We start from the raw sequence: 20,453 nt of genomic DNA on the forward strand, positions 1-20,453 counted from the left end.
CTGGGGGAGCCCACATTGGGCTGTACATAAGAAATCCATGGGGGTGAAGGGGGCTGCATCTAACAAATCCATAGGGTGTGAGGGGGCTTATATAAAATAACCATCAGGGGGCTGTATGGTGTGATAAACTACAGAATATTTTAGGGAACTGGAGACTGTTTTCGTCTCTGAATGCCACCACATTCGTCTTTAAATGCCACCACATGAGTTCACTGCAATGGGACCCTCCAAGGCTTTGCCACCCATGGGCATACTGAATCTGGGCACTGACTGTGGATGTGATGAATATACTTCATAAACAAATTCTGTTAGTTTGTAAAAAAAAATCAAGCGTATTTCAGCCTGTACAGTGAGTGTCTATGGAGGCTGCATGAGTTCCCATCTAATCTCCCTGTGTTGGGTCAAACAGCTCTAGTAGTGAGTATTAACCTTCACTATTTCAGCTTCATCATTGAAAATAATGCTTAAGCATACCACAGCCAGGGAGAGAGCAGAAAGGTTTAACAGCTGTGTACCAAACAGAACCCTCTTCAATCCCGTATAAAGCTTTGCCTTAGCAACATAGAAGTAACATTATAACTAACAGGCACATTGCAGTTTCTTTAGAAACTTAGGCATCATGTACATGCATGCAAATGGCAACCGTGAGCTAGCAGACGTTTTTGCAGCCGTCATAGGCGTGCATTGTGCAAAATTTCTTAAAGGGGTATACCCACAAAGACAAGTTTCTTAAATGTACTCAGGATACCAAAATAACAAATTCTCTAATTCACTATTAACAAAAATACAGCATTTCACAGATATAATCCCAACCTGTCTCTATCAGTCCTGCTGTACACGATTTCTGTTGCCCCTAGACAGGACCCTGTAACTTGGGACTTAGGGTTGGGGAAGCCATCTTGGAGTTCTGTGTGACAACCCTGGAGTTTCTCTCTCTCTCCCCGCCCCCCTGCAGTCCAGGATGGAGCTCCCACTGATACACAGACCCTGGGGCTTATTTACTAAGAGTCGCAGATGACACTTTCGTCTGACTTTTCGAGGTTTTGCATGGTTGTGACAGGTATTTAGCAGGGGATTGTGTCGCACGTGAACGGATTTTGGCGCAGCTGCACTGGCTTCCATGCAACACAATTAGGGGGTGATCGAGAGGATTCAGTCTGCGCGCGGGTTTTATCTTTCAAATTGTGTCGCAAGATCAAGCACTTACATGCACCAGGAAGTAGAAGGTGAACTCCGGTGGACCTGAGCGAGGAAGCGACACATGTAGAATATTGAGCACACAATTTTAGTGAATCACGGCAGAGTGCAAGATGGTTGGACAATGCACTTTCTGCAAACTCCTCTGGACGGGTAAGTAAATGTGCCCCACTGAGTTCCTGCTGGCAGCAGTGTGAGGAGAAATACAAGCTACAGACATATAAGAAGGCAAAGCAAATCTAGTGTGTTGAGAAATAGCAGAGATGTAGGAGAGCTGACTGTTATTGTGTGTAATAGGCATTTCATGGATCTCATCGTCTATGACCTGTCTCATCTCTCTTTCTATGTGTCAGATACTAGTACAGAGTTCTAGAAGGTAAATAAAAGTGTATACAAACCTTGTACCCTGATAATCTAACCACATTGTCAGGTCAGAGAACTAGATAGATCATAATGTGTCTGCTTATAGAGTCCTCGCCCACACCGTCCCTGTAACAAATTGGTATTTAATATACCATGCTATGTACTGGGAAGCAGGAAATAAAAATTCCAAATGCAGTGAAATTGGTGAAAAAATTTATTTGTGCCATTTTCTTGTGGGGTTGGACTTTACGTCTTTTACTGTACTCCCCAAATGACATGTCTACTTCATTCTTTGAGTCGGTACAATCACGGGGATACCAGCCCATGAGCCCTCTCCATACAGTGGGAGCTGACGTGTGGCATACAGATACGTCACACATCGGTAAGGGGTTAATGAAGTATATAAGAAAAATGTTCACAACACTATCCCCTACACAATATTGAAAACCATTTCAAATGATGGTTACTCTTTAACTATGAAGTCCAGATAACACATTCCCTTTATTCTTTATGCCAGCACAATCACATGGATATAAATGTATATAGCTTTACATAGCTGTTTTCATTTGTACCATTTTGACACAAATTAAGTCAGAAGTTGGTAAAAGAGCAGCAAAGTTTTTTGCTTTTTTTATTTACTACTTTTTTTTTGTTCTATGGTTTTTGAACCTTGTGGTGGGTCTTATCACTCTCCTATTGTATTTCAGTACATTGTAAATATGTCATGTTGTGATAGAGTGCCAACTGACAGCCATAGGAGCATCGCAGAGGTGCCTAACCGGGGCAATATGTTGACACCCATGTAAAGCCACGGTCTAGGTGCCTTGGTAGGCACTTAACAAGTTTAGTGGCAGAATGTTGGCAGCAGTGAAGGGTCTGGCTGGCTGATAAAGAGAAGAGTTTATGCCAGTTCTCACCTCCAGTGAGCTGCATCTGCTATACATCTCTGTATATGCTGAATGTACTTCCATCAGAATGTATTTCAGCACAACATTATAAAAATATGTACTTGTCATGTTATGGGTTTCTGTGTGACCCGCATGTGGTGTGGACAGCCTCCAAGTAATGGGGCTTAGGAAGTAGGTACCGGTTCTGTCTTCTTCACATGGAGCCATCCAGCACACTGCAGCCCTGTCTGGAGGGATAGCCCTTGTTTCAGTGTGCACGACCAAATGGTGCACCCGGGAAGGATTTGTTGGTTGCACCGGTTACTACATGAGGTAACATGTATGCAGGAAATGAGGGGCGCTAAAGAAAACCGGTTTCGCGGGCGGCAATAGTAATGAAGACTGTGTGCTGAAGCAGGTACGACATTGGGGGACACCGGAGCACCCGCTGTGGTAGATACATAACCAGCGCTGCTTCCTCCTCTCCGGCCTGGATTGTGAATGAAGCCGCCAAAACGGCAGCTTCCTCCTCCTCCTCCCACCCCCCGCCAGTAGTCACAGGAAGGAGGGGATCCCTGAGCACCGGAGAGGAGGCGCAGTTCCCGAACGAGCAGGCCGAACCCCCTAGCTAGGCCCGGGCCGCTTCCTAGTAACCAGCTGCCGTTGTCAGGGAGGGCGAAGGAGCGAGGGTCACGGCGGAGGGTCAAAGGGGAAAGGTCACCCACCCAGCATCCTCCGGGTTGGAAACACAGCCATCTTGGTTCTGCGAGACAAGAAAATTCATGCGGTGAGTGTTTTTATTTGTCTGAGTCGTCACTCGCATTCGCCCTCCCGCTGCAGCCGTGCTTGGAGCTCTGTCAGGGAAGGCCCCGGTGAAGATCCGGCGACTGGCGGCCGTGGGGGCGCGGAGCCGGGCGAGAGGAGGCTCGGGCGGCCGCCGCGGCTTTTGTCTGGATGTGGCCGGGGAGGGAGCTAGTGCTTGTAGGAGGAGGCGGCTGTACAGCACAGCGATGCGGCGGGAAAGATGGGAGGATGGTCGGAGAATGCCGAGGGAGCAGTACTAGAGGCGCAGGCTGCGGCCAGGCCTACATAATGGACACAGTGATGGGGGCTGTCAGTGATGCACTGCTGGGGGCTGAGGCCTATGCCATCATACAGAGCCCTGGCTGCCCAGGATACAGCTGCAGTGACATCTGTCACCTCCTACTCCTTGTAGAGCTGCACCATGGGTGCCTGAAGACTGCACAATGTATACAGCTGTGGAGGGCCCCCTATATAGACTAGTATTTAGGTAAATCATAGGTACAAACAGTATGCACACTGTATATAGTAGTGTATAGCCGCACAATAGAAGCAATATGCACCCTGTATGTATGTGCACCATATGTAGTGTACATAAACTGTATATCTGTATATAGTAGTGTGTATGTACACCATGGATATGAGAAGTATACACCTTCTTTATAGTATTGTATATGGCCTCCATGGGTATGAGCAGTATAAAACCTGTATATAGTAGTGTAGAGGTACAGCTTGGGTACAAGCACTCTGCACCCTGTATATAGTAGTGTATAGGGTCACCATGGGTATGAGCAGTATACACCCTGTATATGGTAGTGTAGAGGTACAGCATGGGTACAAGCACTCTGCACCTTGTATATAGTAGTGTATAGGGCCTCCATTGGTATGAGTAGTATACTACCTGTATATAGTAGTGTAGAGGTGCAGCATGGGTACAAGCATTTGAACACTGTATATAGTAGTGAATGGAGCCACCATGGGTATGAGCCGTATACAACTTGTACATAGTAGAGGTGCAGCATGGGTGCATTCTAAACCCAATATATAGTAGTGTAAAGGTGAAGACAAGACCATTCCTGATATAAACCCCCTCCATATATAAAAGACATAGGACTAGTACAGTGGAGGACCATTAAATACCTTAATAACTTTTTTTTTTTTTGAAAGCATGTCTTTTACTGCCACCCATTACGAGTGACAGTGTATGTCATCTGTTACATTTAGATAAACATTGAGGAAGATGCAATGGAACTGGGGCATTTGTTGCTCATGGCGACCATCATTTTTCAGAGTGGTTACTTGGTCACTATTTGTAGAAGGAACCTGAGGATTTTTCTGGTATGTCTTTTGATTTTTAGATTTTAGTATTTGGATGCATCTTGCAGTCATTCAGTTCACTTAGCACATTGTACTGTACACTATTCTACTATTGCACTGGAAGCTTTGCTCCTTTTACATAAGATTGAGCTGGACATGAAGTTACTGGACTTGGGTGGGAGGTGCCCACCTGAGCTTCAAGCATCTGATGACACTCCACTGATCTATCATCCCAGAATACTTGTACAACAAGGATAGGATTCTTCTCAGGGTGTGAAAACCTAAAGCACTGTTAAAAATTCAGGCACTATTCGTACATGTTAAGCTTCAGATAACACATAAAGGCTGGTATGACTTTTTAGGTTTTTTTCATTGGGTGGGGAAAATAGAGGCACAGTAAGGCCCCATATTCCCCCATTATTACTGCTATAGTAGATGTATCTAGTCTGCATCGGAAAAGTGTGCGCTAAAACGCAGGCAGTAATGTTAATCTATATAACATTATTACTTATTTAAAAAACTTTGATGCAGTTTTAACATCACACTGTGAATTTCATTGGTTACCATTTGACTTTTCTGGGAATGATTAGTTCTAAACTGTTATAATTAGAGTAAAATTCAGTATCTGTATGTGATCCTGTAATGGAGGATTGAACAATAGAAGATGTTTACAGACTGCAGTGTTTAGGAATATTGGGGAAGATTTATGAAAACCATCATTATATATATATATTTTTTTGTGGTTTTGTACCACATTTAACTGTACCACATTTAACAGGCATTTAACTGCCTGTGCTTGGCGCTTTGGTATGAATTGAGTCAATGGTCAGTGGAGTAAGGAATAACAGGTAAAAGTTGCATATAGCGCTGGACAGTTTGTATCTGCTCTATTGGGCAGGTAGTGATTTTGCTATGCCATATTAGACATGAGCGGACCTGTAGTTTCATTTTGGGTTAAGCAGCGGGACTCGGACATATTGCCAGATTGACGTCCGAACTGCCAATCCAGCAAAATGACGCCACTTCCTACTAGCCAAAGCCATGATTTGCCAGTGGGTTGTCAGATTTGGAATGGGGCATTTGGTGTATGACTTCTATTGATTAAAGGGCATCTACCACCAGGATGAAGGACTGTATGCAAATGAGCCTGCGGGGCTCCAGGCTCTATAGGTGTTAATGGAGCTTGGAGCCTCTTAGGCTCATTACATACAGTCTTTCATCCTGGTGGTAGATGTCCCTTAATTCATCTTTGTAGGCTTGGTGGCAAAAAGATGCATAACCAGAATATGCAAATCATGGGGATGAGCACATTTATACTGTTTAATAATTGCACAAAAGAATGTGAAAGCCTCCTAGTAGTGGGGCAGTAATAGTCGACCAATCTCTTATCTCCATCTTGTCTTAACGTAATATGTTATTAATTATAATGGAGCTCTATGATAGCGGGGTTAGCAGCGGCATGGTCATGGTTTGCAGGTTGTGTTGAAATGCATCAACATCACTTTTCTTTTTCGACATTCTAACCAGTAGCTGTTACTTTGGTGCACGACTAGCAACGTGTGAATGGAGCCTACATATAGCCATATATAAACCATCTTATGTTATATTGAAGAGTTTCACAAACTCTTCACTAAGTAATTCAGCATATTTGCAGTGATGACTTTCATCATACTTTCATAATTTTTTTTTTATGAGCTAAAGCCAGGAGCATCAAGACTTGCATGTACTGAGAAGTGAATGGAGGTTTGAAATGAACGTAAGGGAAGAGGGGAACAAACGAAAATCGCAATATCTTAGTGTAAGTTTGGAATCCGAGGTGAATGAAGGGGGAAAAAACCCAATGGAGGTGTGTAGATGACCTCCAGTTTGATGTGCTGTGAGCGCACCATATTATGCTTGTGAGTGGTGAGGTCAGCTGGACAACTCTGTCCACAATGAGCAGACTACAGGGGTGAGGACTGTGGGCAATGCTCACTGGGAAAGGACCTGAGGGAGGAACCACTGTTTATTAAGTTTTGGCTCGGGCCACAAGCCTTCATTAGGTACGTGAAGCAGCACCTTCTTAGCTTCATTCTCATATCTGAGGTCCTACCTAAAACCAGATGTTGAAACCACATAAGTTTTGCGACTGTTCTGTGCATCACCACTCATGTTTTTTGGCTCATATTAACGAATACCAAAAACTATTGAAATGACTGAGATGTGTTGGGATCAACTTTCCATGTTCAGGAATCTAATAATTACACTTCCAAAAGGCATCTAGAACTATCCTTTCCTTTATACATAAAGGATGCCCTGTTTAAATCCTTGTAAGTCAAAGTTGCAATAATGCTTGCGCAAGGGTCATTGTCACCTGTACATGCAATATTACACCTTGAAAAAAGTCTTGACTACTTTTGTAGGTTCTGTCCCACAGTTTTTCTTCATTGTAGCCATGTATGGGTAAGGGGGCCTAGTGGGGTTATGTTATCTCACATGTATAATACCTAAACCTGTGAACTGGGCACTATTGGTATATAGTACATGTGTTCAGTCACTGCTGCTACAGAAGCTATTGCATACACAGGCGTTTCTCTAATGTATATCTTTTCTGGGCTCTCTGACTATAGACATGCCCTATATATTGTATAGGCATTTGTATAGTGTATTTAGCTACTGTAACCTCTTGTCATCCTGACCCTTTTCTGATTTAGAATTTTCATTTGGTAAAGGGGTTGTGCAGGTATGTAAAAAGTTTTATACATGTTTAGTTGGTGGGGGACTTTAAAAATAATGAAGAGCATATACTTTCTTCTCTCACAATCTGTTTGTTTTTTGACTACTGCCTGAAAGTAATATTATTAGAAGTTGCATTTTGCAGGCAGCATACAAAGTGCGGTGTGATCTCTCGTATTGAGCCGTGAGATCTGCCGTGTACAGGAAGAAAGCCCAAGCTGCAAACTCGGGCAGGAATAGCACCTGCTCTATACCTTACAGCAAAGGCAGTCGGCTCATACATAGGGCCTTGGTCATGTGCCCATAAAAGTGAATGGGGACGTGTACTAGCTGCTGAAAAAGAATGCTAGCACACGGGCCTTAAACATAATTGTGTGCAGGGGGATACGGGGGGACCTGCACTTGTGTGTTAGAGAAAAATGCTGGGAACAGCTACGATAGCATCTGTTTTATCTGCAGTGTTACCTAGCACGGTGCGTATCACCAAAATTTATAGTAATTGATTAACAATATGTATATAGGGAACTCTAAAACCGAACGTATGCTACTGCATTGCTTATTTACATTGTTGTGCATTTTTATACTTCTCCTTGGCTAAAGTTATTCCTCAGACATACTAAGAGGAGTAGCAAAACCTCTGGTGGCAAAGATCTATGTATTGAATTGATATGTTTATCCTGCACCCTATCATGTAACTTGGCATCAGCCACCTGGCATTAATTACTGCAGTTAATTCCTTTTCTGTGTCCATCTTATCTATAGGTTTCTTTCTTGGCTAATGTTTCTCCTCTTCCCATATAAATAATTTGGCATTTATCAGTATTGGACTGGGATACATGCAAAAACATTTTCCAAAGTTGGCAATGTATTCCTTATTCCATCCTGAAAAAGGGATTTGTATATTTCCCCGAATCCCCCAGTGGAGCATCAATGGCTAGAAGTCTCCTCATGCCTTCAAGGCAGTTAATTGGCAAAGTCTCTGTAAGGAGAACTCTTACTTCCTCTCCCGGTGCTGCAGCCTGATTTCTATAACAGTTACTCGCTCTTCTACATACATTTCCACCAATCTATGCCTCCTTATCTTCTATAACCACCTCTCATGTTGCAGATTCATTTTATAAACCAATGCTGCTGCTGAGTGATGCTGAGGGTTTATTGCGATGTTCTTGGCTTAGAAAACACTAACTGGCATATAGTTTCTGAAGTCGCTGTGGACCACTTTTTCAGAGCAGGTGGATGGAAGCTCTGGTTAAGAAGGACTTGACTACTAGACTACCTCTCGTATTTGTGGGTATAGTGTTAAAAATACTCGTGGGATGTTTTCTTGAATGATAAATGTCCTCTTATGTAACCACCATCTCCATTATAAAGCAGACTGTTCCCCGGTGTTTACTATACTCCTTATTTTCCTGCTCTTAAATATTGATAACCAATATGTTTTGCGCTGCCTTGTGCTTAAAGAATTGTTATGTACCTGCAATTTATGTGCTTAATTATTTTACTCTTTGGAGATTAAAATGGGTGAATTAATAATTGATATGACAGGCGTAATTGCAGTCTGTATATACTGGCTTATTAGACGTGATCGGTTTCTTAATAGTATCAATAGAAAACAGGCAGGAGAGCTAGCAACAATCCAAATGCAGTTTATTGAATTGATTCCATGTAAATTATGGAATTTCATGTTTGATTATTGTAGGCTCATGCACAAAATCAAGACTGGCGGAGGGGCATCGTAAAACTGCCCAAATTTCATTTTGGTTTAGTTGAATTCCAACACCATTTATTTATTTATCACACAATTACACGAGGACTTAAAGAAGATGTTGTAGACTTTCCAGGCTTTTGTCATGAAGAGAAAGTGCCCCTCGTGGTGCCTGTGACCATGCTGCCATGGCTTTTCTTTGATGCTCAGAATGGGCATTTATGAGGCTAGACTGTGAACTCTAATAAATGTACAGCATCCTATGCATATTGCATTCAGCAGCCTTTTTTCCTATGGTGACTGGTGGGTAATTTATCTGTAGGACATAACATGCTTACTAAATATGAGTGATAATTTTTATTTTTGTGCCTTTTTAGAAGCTTTTAACAGGACATCTTCCTTCTATTAATATGATCTGTGATTTTTCATGTGACCACTAGTGGCGTTTTAAATATGGAAGACATGATGGTGTTTATATGCGTAAAGCGGTCACAGTCTACAGTTCTTCATTGCATATAAAATCCAACACTGGGACCTCTACCAATCAGCAAGTTATACTCTATATCATGGTATTTGAAAGCTTGATTATTTTTCATGTAGGGGACTGGACAACCCCTTCCCGACATTTGACCTAATAGTACTGCATGGCAGGAGGTGTGTACTATTACGTCATGCTACTGGCACGGCTCCTCAACCCAGCTGCCTCTAATTGCGGGCACTAACACCTTGCAAGGGTCTTCTGCCATTGCCCCCGGGCTGCGCGGCTTCTTCTGGGAGCTGGGTCCTGCCTTCTGTGCAGCATGATCATTGTGTTATATAACAGAGTATAATAGATCTGTATTGCACTGTTATAAGAATAAGAGCTTGAACAAGTGATCAGAGCATTGCTTGTTGAAGCCTACCTGTAAAAGAAGAGAAAGTTTAAAACCCTTAATAAAAACACTTTAATAAAAATGATTACTTAAAGTCCGCTAAACAAAACAACATCCCCTATACATTTCTAATAAAGTTAAAAAACCCCACAAAATCGCCAAAGAAACCCCACATATTTGGTATCACCATGTCTTTGTTGGACCTGCTAGGTGAGAGCCGTAAAACCCCATAAATTACCCCATTATAGAAACTACACCCCTTAACGTATGTAAAACAACTTTCATGAAGTTTGTTAACCCTTTAATTGTTTTACAGGGGATAATACAAAATAGTGTGCAGTTTTGAAATTTTCATTTTTTTGGCCAAATGAATCTGGGTTTCAAAAAAAAATGTACTCATTTTCAGTGGATAAAATCCCAAAACGCTCCACAAAGTTTGAAAGCAAATCTCTCCGGAGTATAACAATACTCCATATGTGGTACAAACCACATGGAACCTATCTTGTACGTAACCTGGGGACTGCCTGTACAGCTATACTGGTGGTGTGAGGAGCAGAAGCAGCATGGCCGGGCATCTCTGCACCTGCACTATATAAGGATGAATTTTTTTTTTTTTTTTAAAGGAATCTACCCTCAAAATCAAGCATCACTAACCCAGGGCACTTACTCATAGATCTAGGCACCACAATTGTGGTAATCTTTTATTTATCCATGACTTCCTTCCTTCTAAAATCAACTTTTATAATTATGATAATGAGCCTGAAAGGTTCCTGGGTTTTTTTTCAGAGACCTTCAGAATCCTTAGCATAATTTTAAGTTTATTTTAGAAAGAAGGAGGCCATGTAAAATAGATTTAAGAAAATTACCACAGTCACGGTGCCTAGATCTATGAGGTAGAGCAGATTTGGTGTGTGTGTGTGTTGCGCATCTTGTCTCTGGTTTTTTTTCTTCAGATTTATCTTTTCATCAGCAAAATGAATAGTGTAGGTTTAATGTTGCTTAGTAAACGCACCTGGTTTGGTTTGGATCCATAATTCTGCAGCCCGGGTTCCGCCATGTGCCCAAAGGCTGCTGCTTCCTCCATATGTTGGGTTCTGCCTCCTGGCAGGAGCCGCATATGACTATTTGAGCATTCTCAGCTACATACATTATACACTACATTGCAGTGAAAGGGCGAAACCCTTGTTCAAGCCCAAGTGTAGAATAAGTTAAAGTACAAATAATTTTATAATGAAAAGAATAAATAAAATTAAAGGGGTATTCCGGGAATATGAACGTCATGATCCTATAAATAAATGAACATAACACAACTCCATGTCATCAGTCACAACATGCAACTTAAATAGTTTGATTTTATGATTAACAAAATTTTATGCCCTCTAAAGTATGCGGAGTTATCACCAAGATGGCTGCCACTGGAAACTACAATTCCCAAGATCCTTTAGTTCTCAGTAACTCCTCCTCCCTCTTATGCTCTGCTCCCAATGTTTTCTTGCTCTGTTACCATAGTAATGACGTGTAACTGCCATCACCAAAACACTGGCCATACTGGATGCACTGCAACCAACCAACCAACTACAGCCAAACATAGTGGTGATCACATGACCTGCCCAGGCAGGTGCAGACATGTGATGTGGACATGTGACCAGCGGCCATCTTCTGTCCTGTGTATGCTCTGCAACGGACCGCGCGGAGGAAATTAACGGACTGATTAAAGGGCCAGTAGCATTTTAATTCTTCATTACAGTCTATGTCACCAGGATTTTTCTGCTAAGGGGAGCAACATTTTAAATAATAACTAATTACATATTAGCTTATATTTTAAGGACCCATTTGTATATGAATTATGCTGATTCCTGGAATACCCCTTTTTAGCTAGTGTCGGTGATAAGGGGTTAATGTTACCAACCAGTTAGGACCCAGTATTATTTTTCTTTACATTCATGTGAGTGGACCTTGCAGAATTACACGCATGTGTTAATGGGGATGTCTGGGAATTTTGATGGGTTATTGTTAAAGCATAACTTTTTGAAGTTTTTTAAATTGCAAATATAGAGCGGTTTATCCATCACTTTTCTGCTCCTTTCTAGTGAGCAGTGTATCTAAAAAGCCACCTAAAGTTGATTCACTTTGGAATGATAAGTAGGCTTTCCATACCTAGAGCATGTTTCCTTTTAAAAAATTCTCAAATTTCTATCCCCTAGCGAGGATTACACAATTTTTTTAACCCCTTGCTTTACAATTTTTACTCAGTTTTATTGCTGTTTAAGCTCCTGATGGTAAGTGTACAATCTGAATGTGTGGGCAGGGACTCTCTAAGCAGACTCCTAATGATCCATCTAGTTCTGTGTGCTGACAATGTGGTTAGATTATTAGGATGCAGGTTTATATACACTTTAATTTACCTTCTGAACATTGTACTAGTATCTGACACAGAGAAAGAGATACAAGATTCTTCTCCCGGATAAAGAACTTACATGTCTATAGCTTGTAGCTTTTCTCTTGCTGCTGCTGGTGTTTGCTGGCAGGAAGTTTTTTTTTTTTTTTTTTGCGACTTTTCACAGTTTGAGACTTTAGACGCAGAATCAATCAGCATACCAAAGTTAGTTGCCTCAAGAATTTAGTGCAGTATACCAAATTTATCTTTGTAGCCCAGAAGTTTGTTCAACTTGTGAGACTTTTGGGCAATTCTGAAATTGTCCCATTTTTGCTCCTAATAAGTCTCAAAACAGAGCATGCTAGTCCCAGGCTTACTTTTACTAAATAGTCGCACACAACAAAAAGTTGCAAAAGTAAGACTAAACTGGCAACTCCTCACATGCGTTACAAAGGGGAAAAACTTAAGATGCATTGCAATGATTATGTAGGCCAACTTCAGGCCTGTGTGTGTCAGTGAAAACCCGTCCTGGAATGCAGGGGGAGGGTCCGCTGCAGGGAGCAGCTCAGCTCCATAGCGTCAGACAAGATGGCGCCGACCCTAAAGTTAGAAGATACAGGGTCATGTCTAGGGGAAAATGAAATTGTATACACCAGGACTGATAGACAGGGTGGAATTATATATGTGAAATGCTGTATTTTTGTTAATAACGGTGAATTAGGATAACAAAATAACACATTCTCTGAGTATATTTAAGAAACTTGTCTTTGTGGCAATACCCCTTTAATGATTCAGCTAGCTGTCTGTAAGTCATTAGGAACATTTTCAGGTTCCTTTATCTCTGATCCTTGGTGGATACAGGACAGAAAGAAGATTTACACAAACCGCTTTAACTCGGAGAGAGGCAGAGGAAAAAGGACACAGACATGTTTTTATAATAAATTTCACTATCATCATCTGCACTATTAATTTATACCATTTTGTCGAAAGTGAAGTTTCACTTTAAGCAAGACCAACAATATTAAGGTTGTTTTTTTTCATTAATTTGCTGTATGGGTTGCATCTTTATTTGTAAGGATACCAAAATTATTTTTGTGCCTCAATTTTTTTAATAACCGAAGGTGGTGTTTATCAAAAACTATTTACACAACCATATTTTAATTATTTTATATTTTTTGGAAACCAACACCAGAAAAGGATCTACAGGATGAAAGGGGTAACGGTGTCTATTATACTTTTTCATACTTTATTATCTCTCTGGTTTCTTGTGGCATTGTTTTGAGCATTTGTGAATGCACCACTGGTCGTGGTGATAATTTTTCATCTACATTGATAGCTGGTCTGTATGTATGAGGGGCTGCTCACCAACATGGATGGTCCATGAAAAATGACCTCAGTGCAGATGATTGGACTCCATAGTGATGAAGTCTTTCTTCATGTAATCATGATTAGAGTTCGGTGGTGCTTTTTGCAGAGAAGGGCGGACTTGTATATCATGAAGCTCGGAGCCCTATCCTCTGCACTTTGGTCCATGAAATCCAACTTATGCCTGGTGCTGCCAACCTCCTGGGCGTTTCTGCAGAGTATCTGCTGCAGCCCCAGACAATGAAGACCACTTGCTTACAGTGGTCATGTGTCTTAACCCACTATTCAAGGGGTTTGCCCATGAAAGAAAGTTCTAAGATTTAATTCCCTACTGATGCTTACACAATAAAGATTATTTTTGACCCCTTACTTTGCAATTCTACTCAGTTTTATTGTTTTTTAATTTTATCTCTAAGCAGACACATTATGATTCCTCTAGTGCTGTTCGATAGGGAGCTGACAATTGGTTAGATTATCAGGATACATGGTTTATCTACACTTTCATTTAGCTTCTGAACAGTCTACTAATATCTGACACATAGAGAAAGACTAGTCAGATCAGAGTCCTGAAATGGATATAAGACGTCACACATTCGGCAGTTGCTGCTTCACCTGGGATCCAGAGCTTATCTTGTAGAGCAGCTGCTGTAGAAGCACTGCTGAACCAGGAAGTGCCTGTGTCTCTAGTCCTGTCTGCCTTTTACCCCTCCTCCTTCTTCTACAATGCTTGATAAGCTTAGATCCATTGTCCAACCATAGTCAGAAGATTTACAGTCGAATCCAGGGACAACCAAAATTGTATCATCTGACAACTCAACCTATCATCAAGCTTTCCCCCCTAGAAAACACCTTCAATGTGCACTAGAAAATTTGGATTAATGTCCATCACATGAAAAGGTGTAAGAAATAGCTGAGTTTGTTAAACATGGCTATTAAGTGTATTGCACTATATTTTACGCGTGCATTTGCATTTCAATTTAGAATGGAGTTAAGGGCACATTCACATGGCCGTCTGTGGGGACGTACATGCGGCCGCAAATTTGCGGCCGCATGTACGTCCCCATAGACTGCAATAGCGGCGCGGCGCAGATGCGGTGCCACACATGTGGCTCATGTGTGGCACCGATCCGGCCCGCACACCGCAAAAAGATAGAGCATGCTCTATCTTTTGGCGTGTGTGCGGCCGTGCGCCGCTATTCTCTAAGGAGGGAGGAGGGGTCACCTCCTCCTCCTCTCCAGCACACGGCGGTATGCCCGCACGGCGGGCATACCGCTGTGTGAATGTACCCTAAAGGTGGAGAAAATCTAAATATAAAAATAAGATTTAATAATCTTTACTGCAGAGTGCTGTGGAATTATAGTTTGACAACCTTTGCAAAGTAAAAAAAAAAGTCTAATAAATCTGCCTCATTTTTATATTTAGATTTTCTCCCACCTTTAACTCTATTCTAAATTGAAATGCAAATGCACATGTATGGTATAGTGCAATATGATTTCAATAGCCATGCTTAATAAACTCAAACAATTCCTTTCAGATGTTTGATGAGAGATCCTAAAGAAGTATAATTTAAATGTTTCACAAAACAAATTGGTCTAGATTTTTGCTTTAAGTCAATAAACCTTATGGCATTAAGTCTTCTAACACATATAAAATAACCAAGATTTCCAGCCAAGATTGTCATATGAACTTGGTGGATTTCAAGGGGTATTCCCACGAAGACAAGTTTCTTATATGTACTCGGCACATGAAAATAACACATTCTGTAATTCAATGTAATTATCAGAAATGCAGCAAGTCCAACCTGTCTCTATCAGTCCTGGTGTACACAATTTCAGTTGCCCCCAGGTCCGACCCTGTAACTGCAGACTTGGGGTCTGGCGCCATGTTTGATGAGATCGTGCAGTGAATTTCTGTGTCTCCAGTCTGTAGCCCCGTCCCCTGCAGTCCTAGCACAGAGCTTACAGACATTGATTCACTTCCTGGCAGGAGATTCTGAGGAGAGACAAGCTGCAAGCTACAAGGTAATAAGTGATTCATGGGAAGGGGAAGGCAGGCACATATCTGTGAGACTTAGAACAGAGATGTTGTAGAGCTGACTCTGTAAAAGACATGTAATGGATCTCATGCATCTCATCTGTCTCATCTCTCTGTGTCAGTGTGTTAGTACAATATCAGTACCCAGATGAAAGTGTATATACACCTTGTACCCTGATAATCTAACCACATTGTCGCCCCACAGAGATAGATGGATCATAATGTGTCTGCTTAGAGAGTCCCAGTCCACAACCTGGGATTTTGCACTGAGCTGCCGAGGGAGTGATAGGAGCTAAAACGGCAATAAAACTGAGTAAAATTGTAAAGTAAGGGGTTAAAATGATCTTTATTGTGTTAACATCATTAGGGGATTGATATGTGAGAATTTTTCGTTTGTAGGAAAACCCCTTTAAGTGTATTTTCTCCGCTGCAAATTAGAAGATTTTCTTGCAGAAATGCCTGCGACTATCTGTATGGGGCTTGCTGAAATTCTTAAATGCTACTTCAGATGCATTGAACCGCTTTCCATTTGTGGAAGTCTGTCGCATGTGAACGTATCTTAAAACGTAACTGTAAAGCTATAGTGATTTTTACCAAATTATTATGTGATTTTCCCCCTTTGAAAACAAACAGAACGATGGCTACTTAGTGCTGCTCATTCTTTTGTTTCCAAAGTTATGGCATTTTCTCATTTTCTGTTCAGAAAGTATTTGACAAAAACTTTCTCACCAGAGGTGAAGGGGGCAGAGACTAATATCTGTCAGTCTATGCCCTCAAGCTGAGGCCACTTGGCTTGCTCACAGATCCCATGATGCCTTGTGTTCTCTCTCAAATCCAGTGCATATACAGGATGTATATGGTGACCAGCCTGGCAGCTTTCGTCACCTGGAGGAGCAGGGAACATGAATTAAGTGGTTGAAATCATTACCACATGAAGTCTATAGCCTGTGCTGTGTGAGCACTAAGGGTTAATAGTTTATCTGACCAGAGCTTATACTGCCGATGACAAGGTGGTGGAAGGGAGCAGCATAAAGAGAGGAGACCGATAAAGTTCTGTAGAAACACTGACTGCGATGGAGGGACTGATGGGGAACAGGGAGGTCTGGTACCTAACTATTCTGTGTAGGAGACATCTGCATTCACACATTGAGCTCATACACTGACCTCACATGGTCTCCTCCCCTGTGGAGCTCCGCCCCTCCCATGAATCCAATCGGAAACAAAGTGTAAACAAAGTACGGACTTGTAGGGGTTATCAGCACATGGAGAGTAGGCAGCCATTGCAGCACTGAGGTAATATGAGGGGGATAGCAAGGAAACTGCTGCATAGAGGTAAAAAAGGTAATAGGCAAAGTTTTTTTTACATCCCAAGAGCTATTGATGTGTGTGTGTGTGTGGGGGGGGGGGGGAACCCTTTTACAGTTACTACATTTATTCTGCGGTTCTTAAAGAGTATTACATTTCCTCTGCAGTCTACTCGGTATTATATTTTTGTTCCTCTAAAATGTTTTTGGTTAAGCTGCATGTCCTTTCCACCTGGATAAATCAGCTTGAAAATTGGATGTATTTCTAATATTCTATGTCTTCTAAAGCAATGCAAATGGTTTTCTGATGTGTCTCCTTTTAAAACTGATGTGGTGTTACCATTGGCTGATGTTGCTAAAATCCTGTATTTAAAATATAACACAATTGTTTAAATAGTGCAGATGATGGTATACTTTGTAATATATAGGCAGTATCCTCTACTTAAGAACACCTGACTTGCATACAACCCCTAGTTACAAACGGACCTCTGGATTTTGGTAATTTGCTGTACTTTAGTCCTATGCTACAATAAACAGTTATCAAAGGTGTCTGTAATTAAGATTTATTGTTAATCACAATTCTTATGAAAACCAAACATTTTTAAAATCCAGTTGTCACAGAGACCAAAAAAATTTTGACTGGAGTTACAATTATAAAGTATACAGGTCCGACTTACATACAAACTCAACTTAAGAACAAACCTAAAGAACCTATCTTGTACCTAACCCTGGGACTGCCTGTACTTTATTAAATAAATATATCCCTTTTGTCCTACTTTTACCCCTTCCTTTACTTCTGTAAGCTGTTCTTATCGAGCCTAGTTTACAACTCTGTTTACAGTCTCCAGTTATTTGCACCAGGCATGGTCGTACACAGAGAAAAGGCTTAAGCCTGAAGACCTCACAGAGGTGTGAACATGACCTGCGGCCAGGTGCCCAAGAGGGAGTTTGGTCCGTGAAAAATGCTCCTTGTGTCACTAGACTGTACTGACATACAGTTCTGTGATACAAGGTTCAGACCGAACTTGCTTGTGAGCAACTCTCCTAAAACTGCTTTCACCTAAGGGAGATGAATTATCAGGGAAAATGTTCCCTAGGTTCGGAAAGAGCAAATCATTAGCTCTGGAAACTGTAAAGCTGAAGGCTTTCAGATGCATTGCTTAATAAAGGAGGTGGTGCAAATAAATGGGCAAGAATTGCTTCCGCCCAGGAGAGGAAGAGGGGCTGAGCTCTGCTCACCCTCGCCCCTCTCCATTGAGAAACTTGTCACACGGTATGGTGCCGCATGTGTAGGGAATCTTGTGCCACAGTTGGGAATCTTGTTTGGATATTATCTTTCAAATGTCTTCGTGAAAATCAAATTAATGACAAGGGACTGCCTTACAAGGTAGCTAAGAAGCAATGTTTCCTTATCCCACCCTGGTACTGAATTTGTAGAAATAAGCTCAGATTTGACAACTCCATTGTGCTTCGCAAAATCTATACAGATGCTATCTCCCTGTGAAAAGTTATGGGAATACCTTTAAAGGGAACCTGTAACCAGGAGACCCATTTTTAGCACTCTCCCAGTCCCCACAGAGCATGGTACATACACTGCCAAAGTGTTTATGTATAAAAATTTGGTTTTACAGAAAAAAAGATATGTTATATTGTACCTTTCATTAGCATCTGCTGTGTGACTAGGCACTCGTCCCCTGGGAGTGGCTGGAAAGGAGCAGTTCCCCCCACCCCCACCCTTGGGAAACTGCTCCTCCATATGTCCTTTTCAAATATACGAAAATACCCATCACTTGGCTTAGCGACGCCCCCTGCTCTTCTACAGCCAATCCCGAGTGTTGGGAGTTATTCATATATTTGAAAAGGACACATGGAGGAGCAGGTTTTTTTGGGGGGGGGGGGGGGACTGCTCCTTTCCAGCCACTCCCGGTGGACGAGTGCCTAGTCACACAGCAGATGGTATTGAAAGGTACAATATAACATATCTTTTTTTTTTTTTTTTTTGTAAAACCTATTTCTTTAAACAAAAACACTTTGGCAGTGTATGTACTATGCTCTGTGGGGACTGAGGGAATGCTAAAAATGGGTCTCCTGGTGATGGGTTCCCTTTAAATATATATGTGGGTAGATGAAGACCTTGTCATGTTTTCGTTTGTGAAAAACCTCTTTTGGATTCCTTTCATGATTGGCTATTTAGTGTTAGTACAGAAAGCTGTTCATCCATAAGGCTACATTCACACGATGTGTGCCCGCTGTACCGTAGTACGGCGGGCATACTTCGGCGCTGCGGAGAGGAGCAGGGAATGAGCGCTGCTCACCCCCGCCCCTCTCCATAGGGAGATACGGCGCCGTAATACGTGAAAAGATAGGACATGTCCTATCTTTTCCTGTGCTACGGAGTGGTACGGTGCCGCACGTGTGCTGCACCGTACCGCTCCCGTACAGGGCCGTGAGCCCATAGGAGTGTATGGGGGACGTATATCGGCCGTATATACGTCGGCCGTATATACGTCCCCCATACATGTGTGTGAATGTAGCCTAAGTTTGTGTTTGGTAATTTGTTTCAATTTTTCTTTTGCTTTGAAGCATTTGAGACTTTAAAAAACAGTATATCTACGTTATACAATATTCTGCACTTTAGCTGCATTGCAGTATAAGTGTTCAGACCCCTAAAGTTCAAGTACCCTAGAGGGCTGAAATAATAGTTAAAAAAAATGTTTGTTAAACTTTTTACTTTTTAAAACCCCAAAAGATTCAAATCGCCACCCTTACATCATAAACTTATTAAGCATTACCGGGTCCTAAAATGTCTGATCTATTTAAATATAAAAAGAATTTCTGGTGATGAACCCGACACTTTGCCCTTTTGTCTGTTTCGTGCAGTTTGAAATGTCCTCACATCCCACACACAATGACTCCTTATATTGCTCTATATACTGACATTTAAAAAAAAAATAGCGATGCAAGACTTTATATTAAATGCAAAATATAACAAAAAAACTTTTTTAAAGGAATTAAAAACGTGCAACATATACTGCACATTGAAAGCTGTAAAAATAAAGCCTGCAAGAATATGGCGCAATTTACCACCACATACAATTTCTTTTACAGGTGAGAAACTCCCATATAGACTTGTAAATGAAAAATAAAACAATTTTGTTTTTTATTTTGTTAGGTGACATACAGCATGTTTGGTGCTTCAAGAAAGAAGTTTGTAGAAGGGGTCGAAAGTGACTACCATGATGAGAACATGTATTATAGCCAGTCCTCGATGTTTCCACATCGGTCGGAGAAAGATGTAAGTCGCTTACTTTTTGCATTCTATTCAGTAACCTACTTGTATCACTTCATAACAGCCCAAAACTTTTTTTTAGCGTTATGGCGCAAGGAGCAGGCACATTCTACCTCTAGACTTTTATAGTGTGTCTAGGCGAAAGTATCACCTTTAATTAGCTGCCAGTGAGGCTTGTACCTTAATTACAGTTGTCTATCTGATATGTGTCAGGGAAGCTAATTTG

The 20,453-nt window shown here is 41.4% G+C and overlaps 1 protein-coding gene across 4 annotated transcripts in view; it reads left to right on the plus strand.

Moving 5' to 3' along the window:
* Positions 1-2,707: 2,707 nt before the first annotated feature.
* The window catches only part of CNOT2 (CCR4-NOT transcription complex subunit 2), a 41,176-nt gene continuing 23,430 nt past the window's right edge, over positions 2,708-20,453 (plus strand). Inside the window, exons 1-2 of one of the 4 annotated variants that reach the window (XM_072146707.1) lie at positions 2,708-2,865; positions 20,111-20,233. In XM_072146707.1, coding sequence (XP_072002808.1) covers positions 20,123-20,233 — 111 coding nt within the window. In that variant the 5' untranslated portion in view covers positions 2,708-2,865; positions 20,111-20,122. Of the gene's footprint in view, positions 2,866-2,895; positions 3,235-3,615; positions 3,739-20,110; positions 20,234-20,453 lie in introns of those variants that run through there. The other 3 variants (XM_072146706.1, XM_072146709.1, XM_072146708.1) reach the window with 3 other exon arrangements.

The sequence above is a fragment of the Engystomops pustulosus genome, chromosome 4, assembly GCF_040894005.1.
Source record: "Engystomops pustulosus chromosome 4, aEngPut4.maternal, whole genome shotgun sequence".
In the NCBI taxonomy this organism is placed as follows: Eukaryota; Metazoa; Chordata; class Amphibia; order Anura; family Leptodactylidae; genus Engystomops; species Engystomops pustulosus.